This window comes from Chelonoidis abingdonii, chromosome 1, assembly GCF_003597395.2.
Source record: "Chelonoidis abingdonii isolate Lonesome George chromosome 1, CheloAbing_2.0, whole genome shotgun sequence".
In the NCBI taxonomy this organism is placed as follows: domain Eukaryota; kingdom Metazoa; phylum Chordata; order Testudines; family Testudinidae; genus Chelonoidis; species Chelonoidis abingdonii.
This window is the reverse complement of record NC_133769.1, coordinates 226,723,654-226,750,686: the sequence shown is the minus strand read 5'-3', so window position 1 is coordinate 226,750,686 and position 27,033 is coordinate 226,723,654. Positions and strand designations below refer to the sequence as shown.

The 27,033-nt window shown below is 41.8% G+C and overlaps 1 protein-coding gene across 1 annotated transcript in view; it reads left to right on the top strand.

Moving 5' to 3' along the window:
- Positions 1–27,033, top strand: part of PHEX (phosphate regulating endopeptidase X-linked) — a 149,925-nt gene that overhangs the window by 53,735 nt on the left and 69,157 nt on the right. The window contains exons 10-12 of the mRNA XM_075064042.1: positions 7,287–7,380; positions 15,335–15,463; positions 19,324–19,425. Coding sequence (XP_074920143.1) covers positions 7,287–7,380; positions 15,335–15,463; positions 19,324–19,425 — 325 coding nt within the window. The remainder of the gene's footprint in view (positions 1–7,286; positions 7,381–15,334; positions 15,464–19,323; positions 19,426–27,033) is intronic.

The window sequence follows — 27,033 nt, the reverse complement described above, 5'->3', positions numbered from 1 at the left end:
TCTATTACCACGAGTCTGGTTGATTAGCCAGTACCTGCTGTCCATCTGGATCTGAAGTCCCAGAATCTTAGCCCTGCTATTCTCCACAACCTTCTGTGAATCTCCCATCTGTCTTGGAGGGTCAGCCCATACGCGTGCAGATGTTCCTTACACAATGCCAGCCACTTGGTTGTGCCGTTCAGTGTATGCTGTTCTGCCTGCACTCTTACATCCTGCCACTATGTGTTGGACTGTCTCTGAGCCTTTCTGCACAGTCTGCACCTTGGGTCCTCTCTAGTGTGGTAGACCCCTGCTTCAATGGATCTGGTGCTCAGTGCCTGTTCCTGTGCTGCTATGATCAGTGCCTCAGTGCTGTCTTTTAGTCCAGCCCTTTCCAGCCACTGGTAGGATTTCCCAATGTCAGCCCCTCAGCTATCTGTCGATGGTACATTCATGCAGGGTCTGTCTTGCCATGGACTTCTTCTGCTTGCGTCTCCTCCATCGTCTGCTGCCTGCTCAGGCATTCTCTCAGCAGCTCATTTGGGGCCATCTTATTGATGTACTCCTGGATGTTCGGGTTTCGTCCAGGACAGTGGCTTTGACGCTCACCAAGCCCTGTCCACCTTCTTCCGGCTGGTATCAGTCTCTGGGTGTTGGACTTGGGTGGAAACCTCCGTGCATTTGTGAGGAGCTTCCTGATCTTCATCAGCAATATCCATGTCCTCTTTGGCCAGCTCACTGTACCGGCAGGTATCTGATGACCGACAAGGCGTATCTGTTGATGGCCATGGATCTTGTTCTTCCACTGAGCTGGCTCTCCGGACCTGTCTTACTTTGGTATTTGGATGTTGCCTGTCTTCCTTGCCTTCTATCGTGGTTCATGTGACTGTGGGACGCCAAGGTACTTGTAGCTGATCTGTATGTCTGCTATGTGGCCCGCTGGTAGTTCCACCCCATCAGTCTTGACTACCTTCCCTCTCTTCACTCCACCGGCCGCACTTCTCCAGTCCAAATGACATCCGATATCCTCATGTAGATCTGCATCAGTGGATTGCGAGTCGATGTCGTCGTTCTTCAGCATACAGCTTGATGTCATCCATGTAGAGGAGGTGGCTGATGGTAGTTCCACTCCTGAACCTGTACCCATATCCAGTCCTTGTGATTATCTGGCTGAGGGGGTTTAGCCTATGCAGAACAGCAGCGGGGACAGTGCATACCTTGGTATATGCGCACTTGATGGCACTTGTGCAAGCTGCCTGAGTTGACTTCCCAGTGTTGTCTTCCATAGTCCCATTGTGTTCTTGAGGAAGGTCCTTAGTGTCCTGTTGACTTTGTATAGCGCCAGACATTCACAGATCCATGTGTGTGCATTGAGTCATAGGCTTTCTGTAGTCAGTCCAGCTGTGCTCAGATTGGTCTATCTAGATTTGAGTCTTGGCGACTGCTCTATCTATGAGCAACTGGTGTTTAACCTCTGGTGTTCCCAATGCCCTTCTGAGCTGTGCTCATGTACTGGCCCATATGGTCCTGTAGTTGGCGGCTATGGATGCCTGATAGGACTTTCCTGTTGTGGGGAGGCAGTTATTGGCCAGTAGTTGGATGGTTCTGTTCCCTTGCAGGGGTCTTTCATGATCAGCACTGTCCTTCCTGTGTGTACCAGTTTGGTGGGACTGCGCTAGCAGCTGGTTCCATCTGGCTGCTAGCGTTCATTGCACTGCTGTAGTTTCTTTAGCCGTAGGTGTGGCTCATGTCTGGTCCAGTGCTGTCCAGTCTTCAGTTCTTGACCCACTGCTGGATGTCTTACTGTGGTGGTGACTGGTTTCTGTTCTGGGAGATTGCTGTGCTCTGTTCTCAGGTCCTGCAGCCACTTTGCACTGATTTTATGAGTCTTCTCTTTCTCCCATTGTTCTTCCAGTCTGTTCAGTTTCTGCTGCTGTGCTCTGCTGTTATTGCGTTGTTGCACTGCAGTTGGGAGTATACCTTGGATGTTCTTTGGAGAAGGCATTTCTTTTTTGGCCTCTGCTTCTCTAGTGTATCTCCTTAGCCTGGTAGCCAGTGCTGTGAGCCTTTATTTAGCAGTCTCTAGGGCTTCAGATGGAGTTAGGCCCTTGTATTTTTCAGTAGCCGAGTCTTATCCTTAATCTCTACCCTTCTGTAGTTCCACCAGCTGACTAACTTCTCTCCGAGTCGCCTTGTCTTATCCTCCAACCTCATTCCCAGGGTGGATACATACTGTTGTTGTTCTTGATCGTGTAGCAAGCATCTCCAGGATTACAGAGGCTGTAGCGTTATCCAGTTCATTGTTTGAGTATGGTGGTAGTAGGGATTGTCATGAGGGCTCTATTGGCATCTTCTAACGTACTATCTGATGGTACTTCTTCACTGAACCTTGGTAATCAGTCTCGAGGATTGACTGTAGCATAAGATCATGGAGAAACTAGCCTCATATCAGCTGCCTGTGCCTGAATGGGGCAATGGAGGGGGTGGCAGTGAAGTTTCAGCTTCAGGTGTGGGCTGCACATCCACTTGTTCTTCCAGGTCTTCTTGAGTCTGGGATGTAATGTGGAGTTGGTCTATCTCAAGCTGTGAGAGCAGCTTCCTCTTTACTATGTTGAAGCTTTGGGTAACTAGCTGTTCCTCAGTAAGTGTGGATGTAGGGCTTTTGTCCATCCATAGTCCCCTCATACGTTTTATATATCCCCTCTCATTAGGTCTACTGTTGTAGTAGCATTCCATCAATTCCAGGTTCTCTTGTCTCGTCCATGAATGGTATATATAGCAAAGAGGCTCATTTTATTTACTTCAGTGTCCTGTCCTGTAAGATGCTGGGAGGATTGGGCCCTACAGCATAATTAGGAGCTAGATCTCACTAGCCTTTATGTAGGGGCACAGCAGAGGGGAGGGAGGCTGGCATATAGGCTGGGCATAGGTGCAGGCCCTGTGTTCAGTGACGTGCAAGAACTACTCCCTAACTATTGCCCTTGGGCACAAGGTCTCCCAAAGAAAGCAGAAAGTGTGGGAGTAGGCAAAGCCATGACTCTGTCTCCTCACACTCCATGTATTCACAGAGAATTTTTTATAAGCAATGCACATATTGAAAACTATTTCCTCCAAGCACTTACTGGACCCTTTTGAATAGTGAACAAATTCATTAAAATTGCAGTCTGATTGGAGACGGCACACAAAGCAGAATAGGAGCTAAATTCATTGCATGAATTTTTCACAGGCCATTATTCACTCAGCTCTAATCGGTTCACAGTAACTCCAGTGAATTTAATCAAGATATTGTATGGTATGTCCTAGGAATCTTAGATATTAACTTACATCTGTTATATAAGGAATCTGTTCTTTCCCCAATGCCCGTTTCACGTTTTGTTAAGGAGAATTTGTGTACATTGAGGGAATAAGAGTCACATGTATAACCTGAGAGCAATAAAGGGATTAGTATCCCCAATACAAATCTTTGTAACTATTACAGTAACAATGATTACAACCCTAACAGAACTCAAACTGAAGAACTACTTTCCTGTTGCTTATCCTACTGGTCTAGCAAAAGACAAATAATTAACACTCACTCTTCCATAGAACATAACGGAATAACCTTTTAGAAAACTTGAAGCCTAGTATTCTCTTTGCACTTCAGATGCTCCTGCAAACTTAGTTGTAGATATGCCTTTGCTGGAGTATGATAGAGAAAGGTTTAGAAGTGCTCAGAATTTGGTTCCACAATTCAGCTAGGAATGCAAAAATGCATGCATAGTTTATGCCCCTCAAGGAAGTCCATTAGTTAGAAAACATGAATCTATTTGTTGAGCTCATATTAAATCTAAATTTATATCTTTATATTAAATCTGTCTACCAATAAATATTGATAGAAATGGTAGCATGATGTTACAAAATCCTAGCATTTTATGTAGGTCATCAACTTTATTTGCTGTCAAGGCATAATTCTTCCTTACAGTGTTATCACAAATGCTTGGTCTAGTTTGAAATGTCCCAGGAAACAAGGTTTCTACCACTTCCTTTGGGAGACCATACCACACACTAACAGACCGCTTTGTTAAGAAATAATCCTCCTAAACTTTCCATCTGTAGAAATCATTTAGCAGTCAAAGTGGGGGCAAAATGTAATCTTCCCGAGGGTTACAATAACAAGGACTTTAGTTACACAGAACTTGGATCTGGGACTTGTGTGTTCTATTCCAGAACTACATCTCAGTGTGGGAAGCAGGGCAAATAGCTCACGTTCGCTGTGCCTCAGTTTCACCATTGGTAAACTTTGGATAATAGTTGCCTCCTTCACACTGGCATTGTGCAGATTAAATAATTTGTAAAGCATTCTGATAGCCTTAGGTGAATGGCAACACAGAAGTAAAAAGTACTGTTGTTTTAAACCAAAGTGGTGAAATTAGCCCCGTCTATCTCTATTCTTTTTGTACTTTGTGTACTTGGCCGAAGAGACAAAGAATAGAAGCCAAGGATTGGTAAACGGGTTCAGATAAAATATGAACCCTGCCCTTTCCTCTTCCCCATGCTCTTGAAAACAGAATAACCAATCCTCATCCAGAGTTTGAAATGAAACCTTTTTCATTGCTTTATATTTTTGGGTAGCAGGGGATTCAAATACTAGTTCAAAAAGAAAATACCAGAGATCTCATCAAAGAACCCGTTCTTGGAAGGTGTCCAGCCCAATTTTTCAGATCCAGTTCAAATAAGATTTGGATAATCTTCATGTATTTATCTAAACTCAGCCCCACCTCCATATCGCTGACTTGATCCAAAAGCTACTGAAATCAATGGAACTACTTCCATTGATATCAATGGGCTTTGGATCAGGCCCATTTTTGAAGTTCATCCATCACTAATTACATTTCCCACCCTTTTATTTTAACTCAGAACAGATTTCCTAGCCCATTATCAAGGATAAACACCACCCAAGGTGGAGCAAGAACTACACACAAAGGAGAATTAAATTTCTTTGGCATTTTAAGTGCTAAATTGTAAAATGTAATTCCTCATGGTAGTGGTCTTTCTACATGGGGTTTTCTCCTTATAAGAATTTCAATGAAAAGTAAGCCTTTTATCATTTTAAGCCACAGGAATCCTGCAAATACTTTTCTAGATTCTAATAAGATGCAGGGGCTTAACAGATATTGCAGGAGCATGGATGCAGCCTTGCTGAAGCACTTTGAAACTGATAGATGTGAGGCTTCTGGAAATTAGCTCACTTGCAGAAATTTTACTGAGTAGGCACTTACAGCATACTTCAGTTTGTCATTGCTTAAGGAAACCCCACACTGACCAAATATTTTTTGGGAAAGATCTGCTATTTTGAGGTATCATCATTGATCCTGGAGTATATTTTTAATGTTTCTGATTCAATTCAATCAATCACGACAAAAAGAACTGTTCCAAGTTTTGTAAGCTGAGCTCATGAAAGCTAATCTTCTTGATAACATTATATATTAGACATGTATATTTCTAATCACTGAAAAAACATCCAACAGACACAAAATATTATATGATTACATGGACATTTACATACAGGAGGGCAGATGATTGCCATCTAGATCCTAGTGAAGGGTTCCCTCCATGCATGGGATATCAACCCCCACATGTGGAAGGAAACTTGGATGTTACCACTGCACTGTCCCTCTCCCTTCAGACCTGTGAAGGTCTTGCCACAGTAGGAGAGGATGAGAAAAGGGGAAGCTTGGGAGAAAGGAGTGGTCAGGCTGAGGGTGAAGACAGGGCAGGTGGTTCTTATCCCTGCTCTGACCATATGGATCTTTCATGGAAGAGGAAGCTTGTCTGTGAGGGTAGCCATTGTTGGGGAACCTCATGGCTACAGGGCATCCAGTGTCAGTGCTCAGGTAAAGGGATTCCTTGTGGATGGCTTTGACCTCTCTCAGATCTCCTGGGAAACACCAGGTTTGAGGTGGGCCCCACCGGCCTTGCCTCAGGAAGGCAAATCTTTCCTATGCCTCAGGATGCTATGGCAAAACATTCACAAGGGAACCTTCACAGAATTTTCCTTATGCCAACCTGCCTCTTTCAGTTTTCAATACAGAAGTGGTGCAATCTGTCTGATCATATAATAGAGCTTGTTACTTCATCTTCAGTCATAAATGCTTCCCAAATTATCCTGTTCCCCTGTTCTTAATCACGACTTTTGCTAAATACACTCATGTGCACTCCAAGTGCATGTGATCAGGGGCAAATCTTTAGTGAATAAGAGAGTTACTATAGTTCACACTTGTGTATGACTGTACCAGTGTGTTTAGGGCATTACTGTAGAATACTTTAGTATTTTTAAGAGGGTGAAATCTAAATTCCTCACCTTTTGATTTTACAGTGCACATATGTCTTGTACAGCAGGTGCTAGTTACCCCATCACAGTAACCATACACACTGGACTTGAGAGTGTGGTGTTTAATGTTTAGAGAAAAGTAACAGGAGTTGGGTCTCCTGGGAGGGTTGGACAAGTCGCTCCTATCTATCTTTCAGTCCCTCTAGTATCTGGGAGCTTAAGCTCTTTCTGTGTTTCAGTTTATCCATCTACAAAGTGGGGATAGTAATAACTGCCTACAGTAATTTTCAGAGTGCTAATGAAGAAATACTCATATAGCACATTGATATTTTCAGATGAAAGCTGCTAATACAAGGGTGACTGGACAGCAAGTGTGAAAAATTGGGACACTTTTTTTCCCAGTGAGCGAGTAGGGGGATGGGGGGGGGAGCGCAGCATGGTTTCCTAAATAAGACAAATCCACTAATATCAGGATATCTGGTCACCCTAGTTAATACCATGTACTGACATATATAGTAGCTAATTATCCATTATTTTAGTTTCATGATCATTTTTGCTGGTCTTACTAGTAAAGAGAGAGAACCTGCACTTTGATTTACAAGTCAAAAATTACCAGATATTGTGTAATTTCCGTACAGAGCAGTTATGTAATTACTGTCACTGCATAGCACTTACCATTTGTGTAAAGAGTACCTAAATGAAAATTGCATTGTAAAAAGAGTACAACTATCAGGATACGGATGTGTTAAAAGCATTCTCCAGAAGATGGCTCCTATCATGAAATCGGGCAGTAAATGTCTGTCTTCATGCAATTTCTTCTGTGTAATAGGATTTTATCAATTTGGTCATAGCTCATCATTAATTTTAAAGGTGAAATTTCTGTCATTCAGTTCAAACTGCTCTTACAGAAAGCCATTCAGATATTGCTTCTACAAGTGCTTTGCTGTATATCACATGGAATTAAATGTTTGATAAATATGTATGTCTGATTTATCAGGACTATTGCCAACTATCTGGTATGGAGGATGGTTTATTCAAGAATATTTAACCTCAGCCGACGCTTTCAGTATAGATGGCTGGAATTTTCGCGGGTAAGTTCAAGATTTTTCTGTTTTTATCATAGGTGAGACTGGTAGTGACATTCCCCAGGGTACAATCTGAACTGTTGCAAGGCTGTGTGTCCTTAACTCTTTAGCCTGGGGTGCCTTCTACACAGCTTTGCTTTTAGAACATCCACTCCTGGCCTGTTCACACAGACAGGGGTGGCTCCAGGCCGCAGCACGCCAAGCACGTGTTTGGCGTGGAAAGCCACTGGAGGCGCTCTGCCAGTCACCACGAGGGTGACAGGCAGGCTGCCTTCGGTGGTATGCCTGCGGAGGGTCTGCTGGTCCTGCGGCTTTGGCGGACCTCCCGCAGGGACCGGCGGACCCTCAGCAGGCAAGCCGCCGAAGGCAGCCTGCCTGCCATGCTTGGGGCGGCAAAATGCCTAGAGCCGCCCCTGCACACAGACTTCAGCATGCAAATTCACTCCTAACTAAATACATGAGCACTCTGACCAGTCACTCCTGAGTTACATACAAGTTGACACCCACAAATTTCTAGTCCCAGCCTTGTCTTCCAGAAATTTGCATCTTGTACAGCTCATTACCCTCCTAAAAAGTACAAGCTCATAGAAAGTCCATCATTTCATCAAATGAAAATTATAATGCACCAGCCCTGTTCCCAAATGGAGTTTCCCCACAGACTTTAACTTAACACACAGGTTAAGATAAAACAATAAGAGTGCTAACTACAGAAGATAGATTTTAAGTGATTACAAATAATGATGCATAAGAACCCGGATTGATTACAGAAGAGTAAAATGCAAGCTAATGGCTAACTTAACAAATGAACAAAATTCAAAATGAAGGTTTTCCTCACCATATGTTGCAGTAATTTTTACCGGCTGAGTCTCCTTCCAGCCTGGGGCCTCTTCCCCTTGGTTCAGTCTCCTTCAGGTATTCACTGATGTCATGAGCAGAGAGATTGGAGGAGCAGTTGAAGTCAGGAGTTTTCCTTCCCTTTTTATAATTCAATTTTTTGTGCTATAAACATCCTTGCTGAGTCATGGTGATACACAGTCCATTGTGATTAAATGTAAATTTCTTATTTACACCTTACCGTTGCTGGAAAATGGCTGCTTGAGCATTCAGTAGCCTTTTAACTCCTGGTTTGGGTGTTGGTCTGTCCTTTGCTTCTGAGAAACTGATGTGGGCCTGGTTTTCATAATCTTGGACCATGTTACAGCAATAATACATAGTAGAATCTTATAACTTCAGATACAATGTTGATACATATATCTTACCAGGAAAATAATGTTTGGCAGATTATGACATTTCAAATGATACCTCAGAAGGCATACTTTGTGCAAAATTTATCATAGTCTTAGAAAAGTGGTCAACACAATAGTATAGACCATCACAATCACCTATTATCAGTGTTGCCTGATGCTTCCCATTATAAGACCCTGTTTTCAGTGGCTTATAACTGTCCCAAACTTTAATAGTTTGAAATGAATTTTACATTCTGGCTGTCTATCTTAGGCTGAATATCTGCCAGAATACTTCAGCCATCTGTAAGAGTGAGGGTAGGGGGGAAATGGGTTGCTTATCCCACAGAAATAAACTTCCGGCAATATTTTTTAACAGCTCTACCTGTCTCCCATGCTTTGGAGCAGGGAGTCAAAATTTGGCAAAGCAGGTGGTCTTTGTGGCAGGGATATGTCTTTTGCAATCTCCATAAACATATGCCCAAATCTGATCAAGTTATAGGCATGTGCCAAGTAGACTTTGACCAGCTAAAATCTCTAAAGATTCTACCCTCACTGAGCATGCTCAAGCCTCTCACAGCTTCTAGTGACCGGACTGCAGATGCACCATCCCCACAAAGCAGCTGAGCATGATCCCTGTCCACATAGCTCCTATGTGTGATCAGACTGCTCAGGTGCATCCCCACAGAAAAACTGAGCATGCTTCAGCATAGGTGTTGAGAAGGACTTGCCCTGTAATTGCTTCTCCAGGCCATGGCGGGTCTGGGCACAGGAACTGACAGCACCATGCTCATCAATGATCCCCCTGATGGCTTGGCAAGGAGACTGGTAACCATGGTGAGGATGGGAGGCTGAGACTGGTAGAGGAGGTAGAGGCTGGGATTAGGAGCCAGTCAGGGAAGAACTGGGAGCCATTTGCCTGGGGAGGAACACTGAGATCAGGAAGGGAGATTGGCTGCACAAGGAGAATGGGAGTAAGAATGAATGTGAGCATAGGGGCCAACTTTTTTTAGAGCTGGTGGGTGCTCATGCCTGCCCCCGGCCCTGCCCTGCCTCCACCCATGCCCCAAAGTCCCTGCCCTAACTCCACACCTCCCTGTCCCTATTGGATCCCTCCCCAAATCCCCGCCTTGGCCTCACCTCCTTCCCCAAGCACGCCGCGTTCCAACTTCTCCCCTCTCCCTCCCAGGCTTGCCGCACAAAACAGCTGTTTCATGGTGCCAAGCGCTGGGAAGGAGTGGGAAGAAGAAGGATGCAGCAGTGTGCTCCGGGGAGGAAGCAGAGGTGGAGCAGAGGTGGAGATGAGCTGGGCCGGGGGGGGGCAGGGATCTGCCAGTGGGTGCAGAGCACCCACCAATTTTTCCCTGTGGGTGCTCCAGCCCCAGAACACCCACGAAGTCAGTGCCTATGAATGTGAGAACTCACGAGTGTAGAGGATAACAACCTACTACCGTTTCACAGGCAACCTTCCTTCAGGCATTTTTTAACTTTTGAATGCTTGACTCTGGAACCTTTTAACGTTCTTCTAATGTAGTTTTGTGTGTGTAATAGGTCAAAAATCATACAAATCTCTTGTGAATATACAAACACTTAAACATAATTCTTACGAGATCCAGTAAAAAATGCATATTTCTACTGTAGTGATAGAAAATGCTAAAGCTCAGAGTAAAAGGTTAATACCATATCTCTGATTCCAGGATATGTGTGTTCTGTTCATTTACTTCCAGTCCTCTCTTCTTTTCTTTCAAAGCCCATATCTGTGTAGTTGTATACTTTCTCCTTTCAGGAAGTAAGATATTAAGTAATAGAGCATGAGTCTGATGACATATCTTTGGACTCTATCCAATATATGTTTAATTAAGTGAAGGACTTTGGTAACTAAGTATAGAAAGAAAAAAGTCAAGTGAGAGAGATGCATAATTTCTCCTATATCTTCTTCACTTATGTTCTGTGACTGTTTGGGGTCTGCTTAAAATTCAGTGCCCTGAGATTCCTCAGAAGTAGAACAAAGTAAATTCATCAGTTTATTAAATTCGCGAGCAATTGGAGATTGTGTAAAAATCCAGAGGATGACATACTGTGCATTGTATTATCATAGTCACTTGGTGCTTGATCCAAAGCCCGGTAAATCAATGGAAAAAACCCTACTGAAATAAGTAGTGTCCTACTGTAGACTTCCCCCATTACAATACAACATAATAAATAGAATGCACATCACTTGCATTAAAGTGATTACAAAAAAGTAGTGCATCGTGATCCGGTTTTGTTGCATGGTTTATATAGAACTGTAATTTGATCAGCTTTACCCACTCCAGAAACCCCCCATGATGAATAAATTGTTCGCTAATATTTCCATTCATATAAAACAAATGTGAATGAATTTTAATATCATCAAATAGTTACATTAAAACTACATTACAAAAACAATATTAAAATTCCAAAATCAAACATTCAAATACAGTTATAACAATGGATCCAAACAGTGAGTTGTTAATCTGCCTCTCGTCAGGGGCAGTGTGACGTTTCACTGCCCTATGAACAAATGAGGGAACAGATTGTGGTGCTCATTCACAACCTGGTCCTTGGCTCTCTCTTGCTCCCAGGGGAGGCCATGTGCTTGTTAATGTATATAAATAGCAAATTACTTCCCACGCAGTGCACCGCTGGGATTGTTTTGGGAAGATCAGCCAAGACTGCTTAATCCCCTACCCTGGGGATGGCTCTCTTCCCATCACACTCCCACCCATGATGTGGGTGGCTGGAGCAATGATATGGGCACGCTACACTTGGGTGACTTGTATTTATTTATTTTTGATTTTTTTAAAAATAAAAACTCATTGGAGGCAAAAAACTGCTGAATCTGGGTTAAATTTGATGAATGGTTTCAGTTGATTTTTTTTTTTTTTTTTTATAGAACTGAAACTCTTCACTTAGAAAATTGTTTCATTTTGACTTCGTGATTTGAAATGGCTTTTTGATTTCAAAATTGGCCTGTTTTTTAATCTCCACCACACACACAAAGGCTGAATAACACCTGAAATGGCTGAATCATGATGAAAACTTCAGAAGAAAAATTTGTTTTGAGTCCATCAAAAACATTTTGGTCAATTTGAAATGAATTGAAAAATGTAAAATATCTTGTCCTGAGTTGGCTCAAAATGTTTTGGTCAGTTTTGAAAATAATATTTTCTTAAATATATTTTTTTATCTGATGAATTAAAAAAAAACTGTTTTTTTTGTACAGTCATAGATTCCAAACCAGAAGGGACAATTGTGATCATCTCGTCTGACTTTCTTCATAGCACAGGCCATAAAACTCCCCTCCCTCCAATTCCTACGGTGTGTCTCTGTTAGTTCAACTAAAACCAGAATTATTACCATGTTTTTTGTTTGGCCCCTACACCGAAAAAGCCACTATTTGCTCAGCTCTGCTCTAAACTTCCTGCATAGGCACATGGAGTGACCTAGGAGTTTCCCATTTGATAAATAACTTTTGAACATTCTTAGAGTTGGCCAAAAAAAAAAGCACCATAAAATACGTTATTTTGTGAAAAAGGCAAAAGCTGTAGACTATGTTAATATAATAAGAATATGGAGATATGCCTATCTCGTAGAACTGGAAGGGACTCCAAAAGGTCATCGAGTCCAGCCCCTTGCCTTCACTAGCAGGACCAAGTACTGATTTTGCCTCAGATCCCTAAGTGGCCCCCTCAAGGACTGAACTCACAACCCTGGGTTTAGCAGGGTTTAAATCACATTCAAACAAGTATAGTTAGAAAAGCATTTTCTTTATGAAAAAATGTGAGCAACTGGCTGTCCAATCCCAGCTACATGTTTATTAGTTCATCTTTTTATGAGACTCTTCTTGGTGGCCAAGTACAATAGAGTGCTGACCTATAACCAGGCTGGCAGGATATTCAGATCCCAAATGGAACCCTTAGAGTTTAGGGGTTGTGCTTTATGACATACCAAATAGCTACTTGCACTTATGTACTCACTTGAGAAATCAAAGAAAATATATACATCGAGTTGGTTGTACACCTTCCAGCACAACATTTTCAAGTTGTCATGTAAATAGGCCATGTGAGGGTTTCCTGCATGTGGGTGAATTTCATCCAGTGTGCTAAGCACAGTACAGACAGGGCCCTGAATTTCCAGCTTGCCCCTGCCTGGCAATGGGTTTCAGACCTGAAGGATGTGAATTTTGGCATCAAGAGGTTTAAAATGATAATGGTTTGGACTTTGCAGCGGAAGAGGAGGGGAAAATCACACAAATAACTAAAAGTGGAAGGTCATTTTCATAGGTTGTAAAACAGGACATCACTGCTGAGAAATTGCTTTGTTCATAGTATCAGCCATTTTTCTACACGCTAATGCTAGTAGCATTCATAGCAGGCCAGGCCTCAGTTATATTGTGTTACCTACCAAAGCTGGATTCAAACCAGTGACTTAAAGCTGGAGAACCCTGTGTCTCATAACTAGCCCTGTAAGCCACAGACTCCTTGGCTGTGTGGTTACTTTATAGTAAGTTTAAACTTTACATACTATTTCCATTTCATTGGGGGAATTATTAAAGTGAGTTTTACATGAAGAGACAAGGCATCAGAGGAAACAAAGATTTCATTTGTCAAAAAAATAATAATCCCTGAATGTGTGTTTGAAACTATTAAAATCTTGAAGATCCCTGTTTTCCTCCATTTTGCACCTTCCTCCTCGCTTGATGGCCATTGCCACATGCCAGTATGTTTTGGGCTGATAAAAGATGAACACAAATCCCTTCAGAGTCCATCAACATTTCTGTTTAACTGACTGGAAAGGGGCTACATTAAGGGCTTGCCTATAGTTATGGCCAAACTGGTACTGATGCAGTGTTGATGGCATAGCGCTCTCCCGTCGACTTCTGTACTCCACCTCCCAGAGAAGAGTAAGGTAAGTTGGTGGGAGAGCATCTCCCATTGACACACCATGATGTAGTCACAGCGGTAAGTCAACCTAAGCTATGTTGACTTCAGTTACATAACTTACGTAACTGAGGTAGCGTAACTTAGGTTGACTTTACACCTTCAGTGTAGACCAGCCCTGAGTGACTACAGGCATTGCTTCCTTTCCCGATAACAAACTGGGGAGCAGGCCTTTGGGGGAGGCTAGCCATTGGCCCCTCCTCTTCTGCCCAAGGCCCACCCCTCTCCCTTGCCATACACCTCACTCCCCTGCTGGATCCCAGAGCACTCCCACCCTGGCTGCCAGCCGCCCAGCCCCGGGCCACTTGAGTGGCCTCAGTGTCCCCAGTCTGAGCCCTGGAGCGTCGGATGGGCAGCACATGAGCAGGGCCATGCTAGGCTATTTGGGGAGGCTCAAGCCTCCCCCAGCCTATGATGCCCACTGCCTATGGGAGCAAGACAAGGCTGGTGGGTACAAAGTGGTGCAGGCAATCGATATATTTTGACTAGCCTACATGCTGACACTTTCTCTCTGCCAAGATACCTCCTCTCGCAATACCACCCAAGAAATTTTTTGTCCCACTGGAATCTGACAGCCTGCTATCTCTCCCCATCCTCAAAGTTCTTCCTCCTCCTTTAGCTTACTGCCTAATGCACAAACAAAATCATGTTTAGTAAATTGAAGGGAGTTGTGGTATAAGAAAATGGCTAGTCAAAAGATATGCATATGTCAAACATTAACTCTGTATTATTTGAAATTTTTTGCTATTACGAATTATTCAATGAAAGATTAACTTTGTCTCTATGGCTTTTTTCTTATTGTTTGTTCATTTACTCCAATATTTCTTTCCTTCTATTATACATATTATTACTTTTCCTGTATTTTTTCAGTATATTTCACTATGCACGTCTCTCTCACAATTGAACACTGCACCTCCTGCTCTCTCTCAGGCACTAGGGCCACTGGTGACAGAACTGAAGGAGCCAGGGGCCATGCCTCTCACTTTTTAACAAAAGAAAGAAGCGGAGAATTCATGTCCCTGCAGATTTCCACCCCCACCCCCCCGCAGAATAAAAGATTCTGCCAAGGAGATGCTACAAATATACCTTGTGCCCACTTGGAATTGCTGTGGGACCAGAAGAGAGGGCAGTTGGCTCATTGCAGGAGCAGCCAGCCTTGGAGAGAGAAAGAGGAGGCACTTTGGCCTTGGCCTCCCCATTTGTACAAAGGTTCCAGCGTCCTCTCCTGCCTCACATGTTCATGCCCCTTTACACTGTCACACGCATTTGCCCCACTTCCCCAACTCAGCGGTGCCTCTTTACACTCTCACTTTTCTACTTCATTCACACACTCATTGATAGCCTCTACTTGTGCTGGTGATCTCTTTCTCACACTGATATTAGTGTCCTCCCAGAAATGCCCATGCAGGCAGGCATACTGATGACCTTCCACATTCAGTAGTTCCTACCCCAATCCTTTGCAATCCTAATGGCAGGCCTGGTTCAGAGGAATGGGGTTTGACCAGAGGGGAGGTCTTTTGGATGATTTTGAAGTTGGTGCAGAATGCTGCATCCTGCTCATTAAATGGTGAATTAGACATTAAGAAGGCAGATCCTCAGCTGGTGTCTTTTTGAAGACTATGAAAATGCAACATAAATAGTAAAATGATCCTCCTGTTATATATATTAGGTTATGGCTGTCTGTTACTTTTCAGAATTTACCATGAGGATACTGAGTTATTTCCATGGTTTTTCTCAAATGTCATGTTCTGATGGTTTATTGTGCAATGCCAACAGGTAATCCAGGGAACCACATCTTTACTGCCTCAGTGGGATAAATGTGTAAACTTTGTAGAAGGAGCACTCCCTTATGTCGTTGGCAGGATGTTTGTGGATGTCCATTTTCAAGAAGACAAGAGAGAAATGGTAAGTCCTCTTCAGTCTCTATCTGAAAACTTTTAAATAGTTTCTTTCTCCCAGTAGAATAAATTTGAAGTTGAATTTAGCTTTAAAGAGAGACTTTCCACCAGCAATGATTTTAAAAATTACACTTATTCAGAGTATTGGATGGTAGGGAAAAACAGAACAAAGAAAAGGAAATACCTCCTCTCCCTCCAGCTAAATTCAGTCTGTGTATTAATTGCCAGTTCAGGCCTTTGAGACAAATATGTAGCTGGATTTAAAAATGTATCCAGGTAATATTTTCACCATGAATACGCTTGTAGTTATGACTTCTAAGATAAGGGTAATTCTTATGGTGCAGGAGCTAACTGACATTATCACTGGAACTGTAGGATCTGATCTTGAGGATCTGATCCAAGACTTCTCAGCTGTGAGGGTCAAGAAGGATCTCTGAAGGTGCAGAATTGCACAGTTGACTCTGTGCATTCTGAATATCCTCCCCGGAACTTTGAGCCAGCATAGGGAATCTTTAACTGATCTCGGGCCCAAATTTTGGGGAAGCTCATATTTAAAGATCAAAAGTCACAATTTGTGATTCATAAAATTTTAGGAAGATAATTTTAAAGAAATCTGTGATCATATAATCAAACCTCCTGCATAAATCCTGTGATCATATAATCAAACCTCCTGCATAAAATTTCGCCCAGTAATTCCTATAGTGGGCAGGAATTATTCTTCCATATTATGTAAGTGAACACAATTGAGCCCAATAACTGGTGATTGAATTAGAGCATGCCTTTCAGAAAGCCATCTCTTCTCAACCTAAAGACTTCAAATTAATGCTAAATTTACCATTTCCCTTGATAAATTGGTCTAAAGATTAACTATCTCCATTGTTAAAAACTTGCGACTTAGTTCCACTTTGATTTTTTTCTTATTTTTAATGTAAACTCCCAGCTAATGGATCTTCTCTTTAGTGTGCCTAAGCTGAACCCCAAATACTAGATTCTGGGAAAATTCAGATTTGGATTGAAGGGCCTGATCTAATACACAGTAGTCAATGAAAGGGTTTGACTTCTGTGGGCATTCAATTAGGCCAAGTCTTCTAACCTAAATTTATTGGCTTGATTCAACCTCTAGTTTCTTCAGTTTCATGTGTAGGATCAGGTGTTGGCTGCTGTCAAGGGCAGGATCCCAAATTGACCAGTGGTTTGATTTGGTTTGGCAAAATCTTTCTTCCTTATATTTTCAATAATGATCTGGATTCCCTTTTCCCTGTAAGCCTTTGTCTTTGAACTAGAGTTTCCTCTCCAACATCCAACTTTTTCAGCTCTTTGATCATTCACTGAATTCCTAAAGTGGTATTTATATTACAGTTTGTTAGGGAAAAAAACTCTGGGATGTCACAAATGTAGTGTCATGACCTCCATGCAGGTTTATCTGAGGGCAGGTCTATACTACTGCTTAAGTTGATCTAACTGACATTGCTGAGGGGTGTGAAAAAGGCACCCCCTGTCCCCAAGTGACACAAGTTACAGCGACCTAAGCACTGTCCACACTGGCGCTATGATGGTGGGAGACGCTCTTCTGCTGACATAGCTTCCACCTCTCGCGAAGATGGTGTAGTTATGTCAACAGGAGAGTCCTCTTCTGCTGGCATACAGTGTTTTTACCAGATGTGCAGTTGCGCAGCTGCATTGGTGCAGCTGCATCGACGTAGCACTTCTAGAGTAGACCTGCCCTGAGTGTGAGTACAGAAATAAAATTGGAGGTCATGTTGAATCTAGTTGAAACCTTGAAAATTGTGGCTTTCAAGTCTATTTTTAATAATTTTTTCTCTTCCTCTTTTTCCATTTCCCCCCCTTTCTTACACTAGGAAAGCCATTCTGATTTCCAGAACATTTTTTTCTTAGCTAAAGGAGAGAGATTTGCTAAGCAAATCATGAGTTATGGACAGTATAGTGTTTTCAGGTTTTAGTCACTGATGATGTCTCATGCCATGCTTGCCTTCTCTCTCCTCCTTTTACGAAAAAAAAATATTATCTGTGTCTAAATATAGTATTGTTTTTGACCTACAGACTCTGCAGTGTTTCTTACAGCTATGCTTGAGCAATTTCAGTAATAACTCTGATAATATGAATAGGTTTCTTCTCCCACCCCTTACTGCTACGGCTGCTGCATAAAACCTAAATATACACCAGGGTCCAATTGCAGAGTTTGAGTTTGAACTTGCAACCTCCAAACACAAGGAGTTCACCTCATTAGTGCACTAAGTTAATTGAGTCAGTGCTCTGCCATCAATATTCTTTGTTACTTTAGTCCCTTGGATCCCGCTTACTGAGACCGTTTGGTCATGTTTAATGTTTTGTTCTGGTTGTCCTATATTATCTCTAAAGTAATGAGATATTAAAAAAAGGAGGGAAGGAAATTTAATAATAAAGAGGGCAAGTGCTTTCCTTTAATCTGAGACACACACACAACAAGGAAATAACAGCTCAAAATGTGAGTCTGATGCATTCATGACGGCTCAGCTGATAATAATGTTGCTATTTTTCAGGGCCCCTCTACCCCACAAGGACATATTAATGATGCCATCTCTACTGATTAACATGTTGCACGTCCATGTTAATTGACATTTCTGTTTTGTTTTTAAAGTTAAGACAGCTGATAAACTTTATATAGTGATATGGTCGAATCCTTAGATTAGTTTTGCTATCCCAACGTTTAGGCCTGATCCAGCTCCAATAACTTCAGCCCTTTTTTATTGCCATGGTTGTGTCTTTAGTAATTCCCTATGTCTTCAGCCTCACCTGTCAACAGAAGTAGAAGCAACTGACTATGAGCACCTCTGTTGTTCAACTCCCCCAGCCAAATACATAGGACTGATACCATTTCCGCTCTTTAGACCAGCAGAATAATCTTTCACTCGGGATCAGATGCCATGGGATTGCTTGATGTGTATCATTTTAGGCTATTCTCAAATGTCTATCCTCTTGGTATCTAAGTGAATCATTGAATATTAGGGTTGAAAGGGACCTCAGGAGGTCATCTTCTAGTCCAACCCCCAAAGTTCTGCAGGCTGGGCTCAAACCCACCCAAGCAACCAGTCCAGGCATGAAATCAGACTCTGAGTCTCTCTCCGTCAGCTCTTTCTAGGTCCCCAGTCACTATTCCTGTTACTTTTTCTGTTTTTGAAATTCTGTGACACCTTGTGTAGTCATTTTATACCTGTGCCAAGTGGATGGAAAATGCTATCAGACCAGAATTGTGGTGCCAATGTAAATTACTATCCAAAGTGCAAAAACAAGGAAAACTGGGCCCCATTGGGTGTTCAAGCTGCTACCATCTGTAATGTAAATAGTATTTATTTAAATTATAGTAAAAGTCCACAAATGAAGCTAGTTGGATAAATAATAAAGCTCTGCTTTATGTTTGGGTAAAGATGCAAACAACCCAAATACTGTTCTTTTGGATGAATGTCAATCAGAAGGAATACTGGGCACTATACACATGTGATTAGGAAACAAATTGCTGGGAATTTCACAAGATTTCTGCTGTTCTCTCAGCATGTCCATCATGAGCACAAGACAAACATTCTCATGACTGTTCATTACGGTATCATGGAGGGAACTGTAGTCAGAAACTTGTGTAGTGTAGCTGGTAGAGATGAAAATGAAGGCAAGCACTCTATGACTAGAAATCCCAGGTTGCGAGGAGAGACGGAGGAAGGTATGTGGTGAAGGAAGAAGACTTGGTGTCATATAAAGAGAGACAAATATAGTGTTACCCCACAGGTCATTCATATACCCAGTTAGTCAAGAAGTTTGCTTTTCTTATAGTCAGTTTCCTATGACTCTCTTTATTGGAGAGAATTTGTTTTGCAGATGGCAGAGTTGACTGAAGGGATTCGCTGGGCTTTTGTCGACATGTTGGAAAAGGAAAATGACTGGATGGATGCAAGAACAAAAAGGAAAGCTAAAGAAAAGGTAACTGTTGATGTGGGAAAATGGAAATGCTGGATGAAATCCTGCTGTGTTGAAGTCAATGGAAGCTTTGCCATTAGTTTGAATGCTGTTTTTAATGTTCCATTTCATTGTTCACTATTTTAAAAAAACACATTGGCAATCTGTTTGCCTAAACTTGTAGGATACTGGGCTAGATGGACCTTTGGTCTGACCAGTATAGCCACTTTTATGTGCTAATGCTGAGAAACCTGAACTCCTACTTTTCTGCTAAGCTGTTAATTTTGTTACCTCATTTCCTCCCATATTCACCCTGTTTGTTTTGTCCACTTCTTACATCCTGACTGACATGGAGATTGTGAGCTCTCTGGGGCAGGTGCTGTCTTCCTCATTATTTGTCAGCACAGTGCCTACCACAATGATCTTTGATCCTTGAATGGGCTTTTTAGGTGCTACCATAGTGCAAATGAATAATACTACTATAAAATATTTTAAAGTAGGCTCCAATTTAACAATGGGTATATGACGATGTTACATCTGGCATCTTCTCTGATGTCACTGTTGGAAGTCTACCCCCTGAAAACAGTACTTCCAAGAGTGATGTCACAATTCCAGTGAATCAGCAGTCCCCAAATGCAATGATATCACATCATTCAAGACTGGCACTTCCCTTCATGATGACTTAAACATTGTGTGACATTATAGTGCAGAGGGTGAATTGGATGTTAGAAGGTACCCAAGGATTCCTGAACCAGGTCCCTCCATCCCTCACTTACACTATGTGAGACATGGAAAGTGATCTCAGAAAACAGGGAGCAGCACACAAAGCAACAATCTGGATTTGTCTACACTGCAAAAAATGACTGCAAGTATCAGAGCCCGGATCAACTGACATGGGCTCACACTCTGGGGCTAAAAATAGCAGTGTAGACATTTGGGCTTGGGGTGAAGCCTGGGCTCTGAAATCCAGCAAGAGTATGCTCTCAGAGCCTGGGCTCCAGCCCGAGCTTAAATATCTATACTTTAGTTTTAGCCCCATAGCATGAGCCCACTGATCCTGAGTCAACTGACCCAGATTCTAAGAGTCACTGCCAAGGGGTCAGTCTCTCTCTCTCTCTCTCTCTTTACAGTGTTGACATACCTTAAAAATATGTGAACTCATAAGAGGAGAGGATGGGCTCTTCACCTTATTTGTTGAAATGATTGGACAGCATTCAATTGACACAATCCCTTTCTGAACAGAATTATATGCAAGCTGAGCTGAATTATGTCCCACTTGCTATGCTTGAATAAAAATAGCAGTTTTGATTTTAGAAAAGCAGTCTTCAAAGCTTTTTGAGAAATCAGATGAAAAAGCTGCGGAAGTCATTTTATCTTTGGAAGTTTTAAATTCAGTATGAAACATCTTTGCCTTGTGCTGCCTTTCTCAAGAACACGTTAGGAATGTATAGATGGATGAGTGAATCATTCAGACCCCCAAAGCCAAGGGTAGCAGCATCTCACTATGGTTATTGCTAACCTGATAGCAAATGGAGTGTATTGCCATTTGAGCCCCCAGTTACCCACATACTTTCACACAGTTTGTGAAGTTCAGGAAGTGAACAAACAAACCGTCTGACTATATCTAATATAGATACTATTGTGTGTCTAATATAGATACTTGCCCAACTCAGGGTGAATTGATACCATTTTTTGAAGAGGCAAAGAGGCCTTGTACATATTTTTTTCTGAACAGCAACTTTTCTAATAATATCATAAGAATCTGGTCTTATTTCTCTACTAAAGTATTTATTTAACGACTCTCTCACACTACTACTGTCAGCCGCCTATCAGATATAGCAGAAAGCTAAACAGAAGAGAGGCCAGTAGGAGAAGGTGGTAAAAGTACCATAAAGTTCATAAGAAGCCAAAAATCATATTGGTCATATGTCCTTCTTCTACATACAAAATGTGCCTGGCAGACTAAATTCAGACCTTATTTAAAAACCCTACAATATGGTACAGTAATATATGCACTGCTTCAGTTGAAGTGAATGGGACTTGAACAATTTACTTCAATGGGAACAGGAGCAGGCTTATAAGAGCAAAGTACATTTAAAGTATTATTATTATTATTTATGTATTTATTATATTAAAATGATTATTCAAAATCACAGTAATATCATTGACAGCAGTCACCTTTTTGGATCATTACTGTAGAACATATTTTTTATAAGAATGGAGACAGCATATTCACGTCTTGTGTGATTTTTAGCGTATTAGATACAATAGCTCAGTGGTTTGAACATTGGCCTACTAAACCCAGGGGTTGTGAGTTCAGTCCTTGAGGGGGCCACTTAGGAATCTGGGGCAAAAATCAGGACTTGGTCCTGCTAGTGAAGGCAGGGAGCTGGACTCAATGACCTTTCAGGGTCCCTTCCAGTTCCAGGAGATTGGTATCTCTCCAATTATATTATTATTAATCCCATAATAGGGCATAAGTGAGATACAAAGTAAAATGACCTGATAAAATAATGCTTTTAAAAAGTCCCATCTATCTTAAATCCTCTTAATCCAGAAGTGTTTTAAACAACCCCCAAAGCGTATTTCATTAGGACTGTTCTTTTAAAAAAATTAAAAAATCACACCAAACAATATTATGATATATTTAAAACCAATACACAAAATGTCAGCTTTGTTTGAGTACTTTGGGCAATATTGGCAGAATAAATCAGGGAGCATTCTTCTCAGGAGAGATTGGCATCTTTCTCAAAAAGACGTCCAGGAAGCAAGGTAATTTTCTAGGATTATTTAAGGCTTCAGATTGTAGGTTTACACTGAAGTTTACAGATAGACACCAACCCTGCCAATAAAGAATAGTATGATGAAGAATTCTTAGTTTTGGAGAGATCTGAGTGGATATTTGGACATGGGTTCAAAGTGTTTATTCATAGAATTATAGAATATCAGGGTTGGAAGGGACCTCAGGAGGTCATCTAGTCCAACTCCCTGCTCAAAGCAGGACCAATCCCCAACTATATCATCCCAGCTAGGGCTTTGTCAAGCCTGACCTTAAAAAATTTCACCACGTCCCTAGGTAACCCATTCCTGTGTTTTACCACCCTTCTAGTGAAAAAGTTTTTCCTAATATCCAACCTAAACCTCCCCCACTGCAACTTGACACCATTACTACTTGTTCTGTTATCCGCTACCACTGAGAACAGCCTAGATCTACCCTCTTTGGAAACCCCTTTCAAGTAGTTGAAAGCAGCAATCAAATCCCCCCTCATTCTTCTCTTCTGCAGACTAAATAATCCCAGTTCTCTCAGCCTCTCCTCATAAATCATGTATTCCAGCCCCCTAATCATTTCTGTTTGCCCTTCACTGGACTCTTTCCAATTTTTCCACATCCTTCTTGTAGTGTGGGGCCCAAAATTGGACACAGTCTCCAGACGAGGCCTCACCAATGCTGAATAGAGGGAAATGATCATGTCCCTCGATCTGCTGGCAATGCTCCTACTTATACAGCCCAAAATGCCATTAGCCTGCTTGGCAAGAAGGGCACACTGTTGACTCATATCCAGCTTCTCGTCCATTGTAACCCCTAGGTCCTTTTCTGCAGAACTGCTGCTTAGCCACTTGGTCCCTAGTCTGTAGCAGTGCGTGGGATTCTTCTGTTTTAAGTGCAGGACTCTGCACTTGTCCTTGTTGAACTTCATGAGATTTCTTTTGGTCCAATCCTCTAATTTGCCTAGGTCCCTCTGTATCCTATCCCTACCCTCCAGCGAATCTACCACTCTTCCCAGTTTAATGTCATCTGCAAACTTGCTGAGAGTGCAGTCCATGCCATCCTCCAGATCATTAATGAAGATACTGAACAAAACTGGCCCCAGGACCAACCCTTGGGGCACTCCGCTTGATACCGGCTGCCAGCTAGACATGGAGCCATTGATCACTACCTGTTGAGCCCAACGATCTAGCCAGTTTTCTATTCACCTTATAGTCCATTCATCCAGCCCATACTACTTTAACTTGCTGCCAAGAATACTGTGGGAGAACGTATCAAAAGCTTTGCTAAAGTCAAGGAATAACACATCCACTGCTTTCCCCTCATCCATAGAGACAGTTATCTCATCACAGAAGGCAGTTAGGTTAGTCAGGCATGACTTGCCCTTGCTGACTGTTCTGATCAGTTTCCGCTCCTCAAAGTGCTTCAAAATTGATTCCTTGAGGAGCTGCTCCATGTTTTTTCCAGGGACTAAGGTGAGGCTGACTGGCTTGTAGTTCCCTGAATCCTCCTCCTTCCCTTTTTTAAAGACGGCCACTACATTAGCCTTTCTCCAGTCATCTGAGACCTCCCCCGATCGCCATGAGTTTTCAAAGACAATGACCAATGGCTCTGCAGTGACATCCACCAACTCCTTTAGCACCCTCAGATGCAGTGCATCCAGCCCCATGGACTTGTGCTCATCCAGCTTTTCTAAACAGTCTTGAACCATTTTATTTATTGTAGTATTTCTATTGATATATTTTATAACTGTGTGCCAAGAGCTTTGGATGGGCACAAGTTAGATGAATAAATAAAACCCCTTGATCAAATAATTGACTTGATAAATGGGAGACTTACCATGTGTCAGACCCCTAGAACTTTAATAAGTAGATTGCTTGCACCAACATATGAACAGCTTTACACATCTTCCCCCTTCCATTTTTTTCTCTTTTTACTTTAATACAATACCATATAAAACAAAAAATTTGGTGGTTTTACCAGTATTTATTTACTGGCTTGCTACAGAGAAAGTGCATCTGTCTAAATGTGTCTACAATGTGTCATTGCCTGTGTCCATAATGCTGCTGAGATCCTGTCAGAGCTCATAAGTTGAGAGGTAGTTTTGGGTCAGTGCTTGAGATGAGGAACATCTGCATAAGGTATATTGCTGTGGATTCTTAGGTAGCCCTCTGACTTCTGGGTCAGTACTGAGCCAAAGCCCAGCATTATAACAGACAGTTCTGTGTTGCTGGAGACACCATGTTTCAGATGAAAGGCCTGAAGGAACCACTATCTGACCTTCTGTATAATACAACCTATAGAATGTCACCCCGTTATGCTTGCATTGTGCCGAACTACATGTAAAATAACTGCTCTGGCTGCTTGTAGTAATTAAGTATCTCATGGCATTTTTATAAGAATAAGATTGTTAACTTGAGGACAAACCCAGCTGTGGGTGATTATTATCTGACCTTAGGGAAACTCTCCTGAGTTCAAATCCATTGCTTTATCCACTTGGCCATACTATCTCATAATGACATGTAGTGTAGAGTTACTGTGTGCAGTAAACCCCACCTGCATTTTACCCAGAAATGGCTGCATTTCATATAGCCTGTTTTGTCTAGGTATAGTTTGTTCAGCTGTTTTTTGAGTTTGCAAACCACATTGGAATGAAAGGAGTTAATTGTTGTTGTTGTTTTCCTGTTTACCAGTTCTAGTCCGTTAGGTCAGTTTCCCTGATATTTAGTCCCTTTTTAGTCCATGGACCGTTAGTTTGTAGCAGGCTTATTCTTTTATTGTGCCACAGGTAAAAGACCTTTTGTTTGTATGTTTTGGTTTTCTGCATTGAAAATGTTCTGGAAAAAATTCTCTCCTTCTAACATGATCTTGATGGGCTCATATGGCTTTATGCTTAGGTGACTCCACTGTATTGCAAATGGCTTGATAGGCTTACTGATCACCTCAAAGAGGATACTGCAGATTCTGCTTGTGATAGGGCTAGCCTCAATACTAGCTTCCACGTATCTACTGCAGATAGTGCCAGGGGTCAGCTGAACAACAACCTTCTATAAGCCTGACCCAAACCTCACTGAAGTCAATGGAAAGAATCCCATTGATTTAAGACAGGCTTTGAAGCGGATCCCTATGGTAGAACCAGTGCCATAGTCTGGCTTTGGGAGAGCAGCCAGCTCAGTCTAAAAGTTTTGAAAATTGGCCTTTTTAGCACGTATAAGCTTGTGTGACCTTTTGAGCACTTCTTCTGCATCCTTGTGCTCTGTATCTCAAGGAATCGCACCTTTCCTTTTGGAGTTCTCTGGAATTTAAGTGTTTCTTTCCCTCAGGAATAAGACCACATAATCAAAATCATGTCTTCTAATCATTTCAAACCCCTATGCTGTAAGTATGAATTGAAACCAGTTCTACCGAAAGCAGCCTACCCCCTATAGCGCCCACTCCCCAACCAAAAACAAAACACCCAAAGAAACGGATCCTAACAGGCTGAGGTGTTGTTTTTTTAACATGCAGTTCTCACCTAATTCTCTGGATGGAGCTCATGGTATTTCTAAAAAACATAGTTAAATCAGAGTCTAGTATCTGGCACCAAGCTTTCATATTCTGTTTCCTTTTTCTTTTGTTAGTCTTAAATTATTATACTCTATTTGGCTATAATCAAGGATTTGTTTAAACTGTTCCTGTTAGTCCTTTGAGTCTTAGATGGAGGCCTCTGATTTTTCTCTTTTTAAAACTCATTTTGCTTCCTGCTCTCACTTTTTAAACTCCCTGTTTTGTGAGGGTCATTAGATTTTGCTTTCATTTTAAGTATAGCTAAATTATTCAGATGAGTGCAGCTCAATGGGTGTCTTTGGGATGTGCTGTATACATTATGTCAGTCATGCGGAGAGATTCCTCTTCAATAGCTCTTGTGCTGGCCCAGGTCTGAGTCACCTTGCAGCCTATTGGGAAAGCTGACAAATGTGCAAAAAGTGCCTTTTCTTTTCCTGACAATGAAAGTGTTGATAGCAGACTGCTATATCAGCCTAATGATACTGACAGCTGCATTTCCTAAGAATGGACCTGCAGAGAAAAAAGAGAATCCAAAATTGAAACTACATAACCATGACTCTTGTAATCATGTCCTAATGATGATCCTAATTTTTAAAATCATAATTTATTGCTGCTTCTTCAGAAATGATAATTCACTGGCAGATGATAATTGTGAGAAGTAAACTATAATTGTGGGGCACAAGCAAGATAATTTATTTTTTTGCTCATCTCTTTGTTTTCCTCCCTTAAAATGTCCCTTGTCCTTGAGTTTAGTGGAGGGGCTTGAGAGCAAGATTCAAGATCTGTAGACAAACTTATTTTCCAAAAGTTTGAAAATTTACTGCTTCTTATGAAGTTATTTTATTTATTTAGATGAAGCACTTTTTAAAAACTTTTAACTACAAATGACAAGCCAAAATATCTTGTGCTTCTGTAATAAGATTTTTCTGTAACATAATTAACCTTTCTAGGGCCATGGCTACACTTACATTTTTGCAGCGCTGGTAGTTACAGCTGTGGTCATACAGCTGTGTAGGGCCAGCGCTGCAGTGTGGCCACACTGACAGGGGCCAGCGCTGCAGTGTGGCCACATTTGCAGCATTTGCAGCGCTGTTGGGAGTGGTGCATTGTGGGCAGCTATCCCAGCGTTCAAGTGGCTGCAACGTGCTTTTCAAAAGAGGGGGGTGGCGTGGAGTGTGACAGGGAGCATAGGGGAGACAGAGAGAGTGGATTTTTGGAGCTGACACTGTGTCAACTCCCTGCCTTGCAAGTTCTAAGGACTGGAAGATACACAGCACCTACCTTCAATCATTTTAAAAGTTTTGACCCTTCCCCCACCC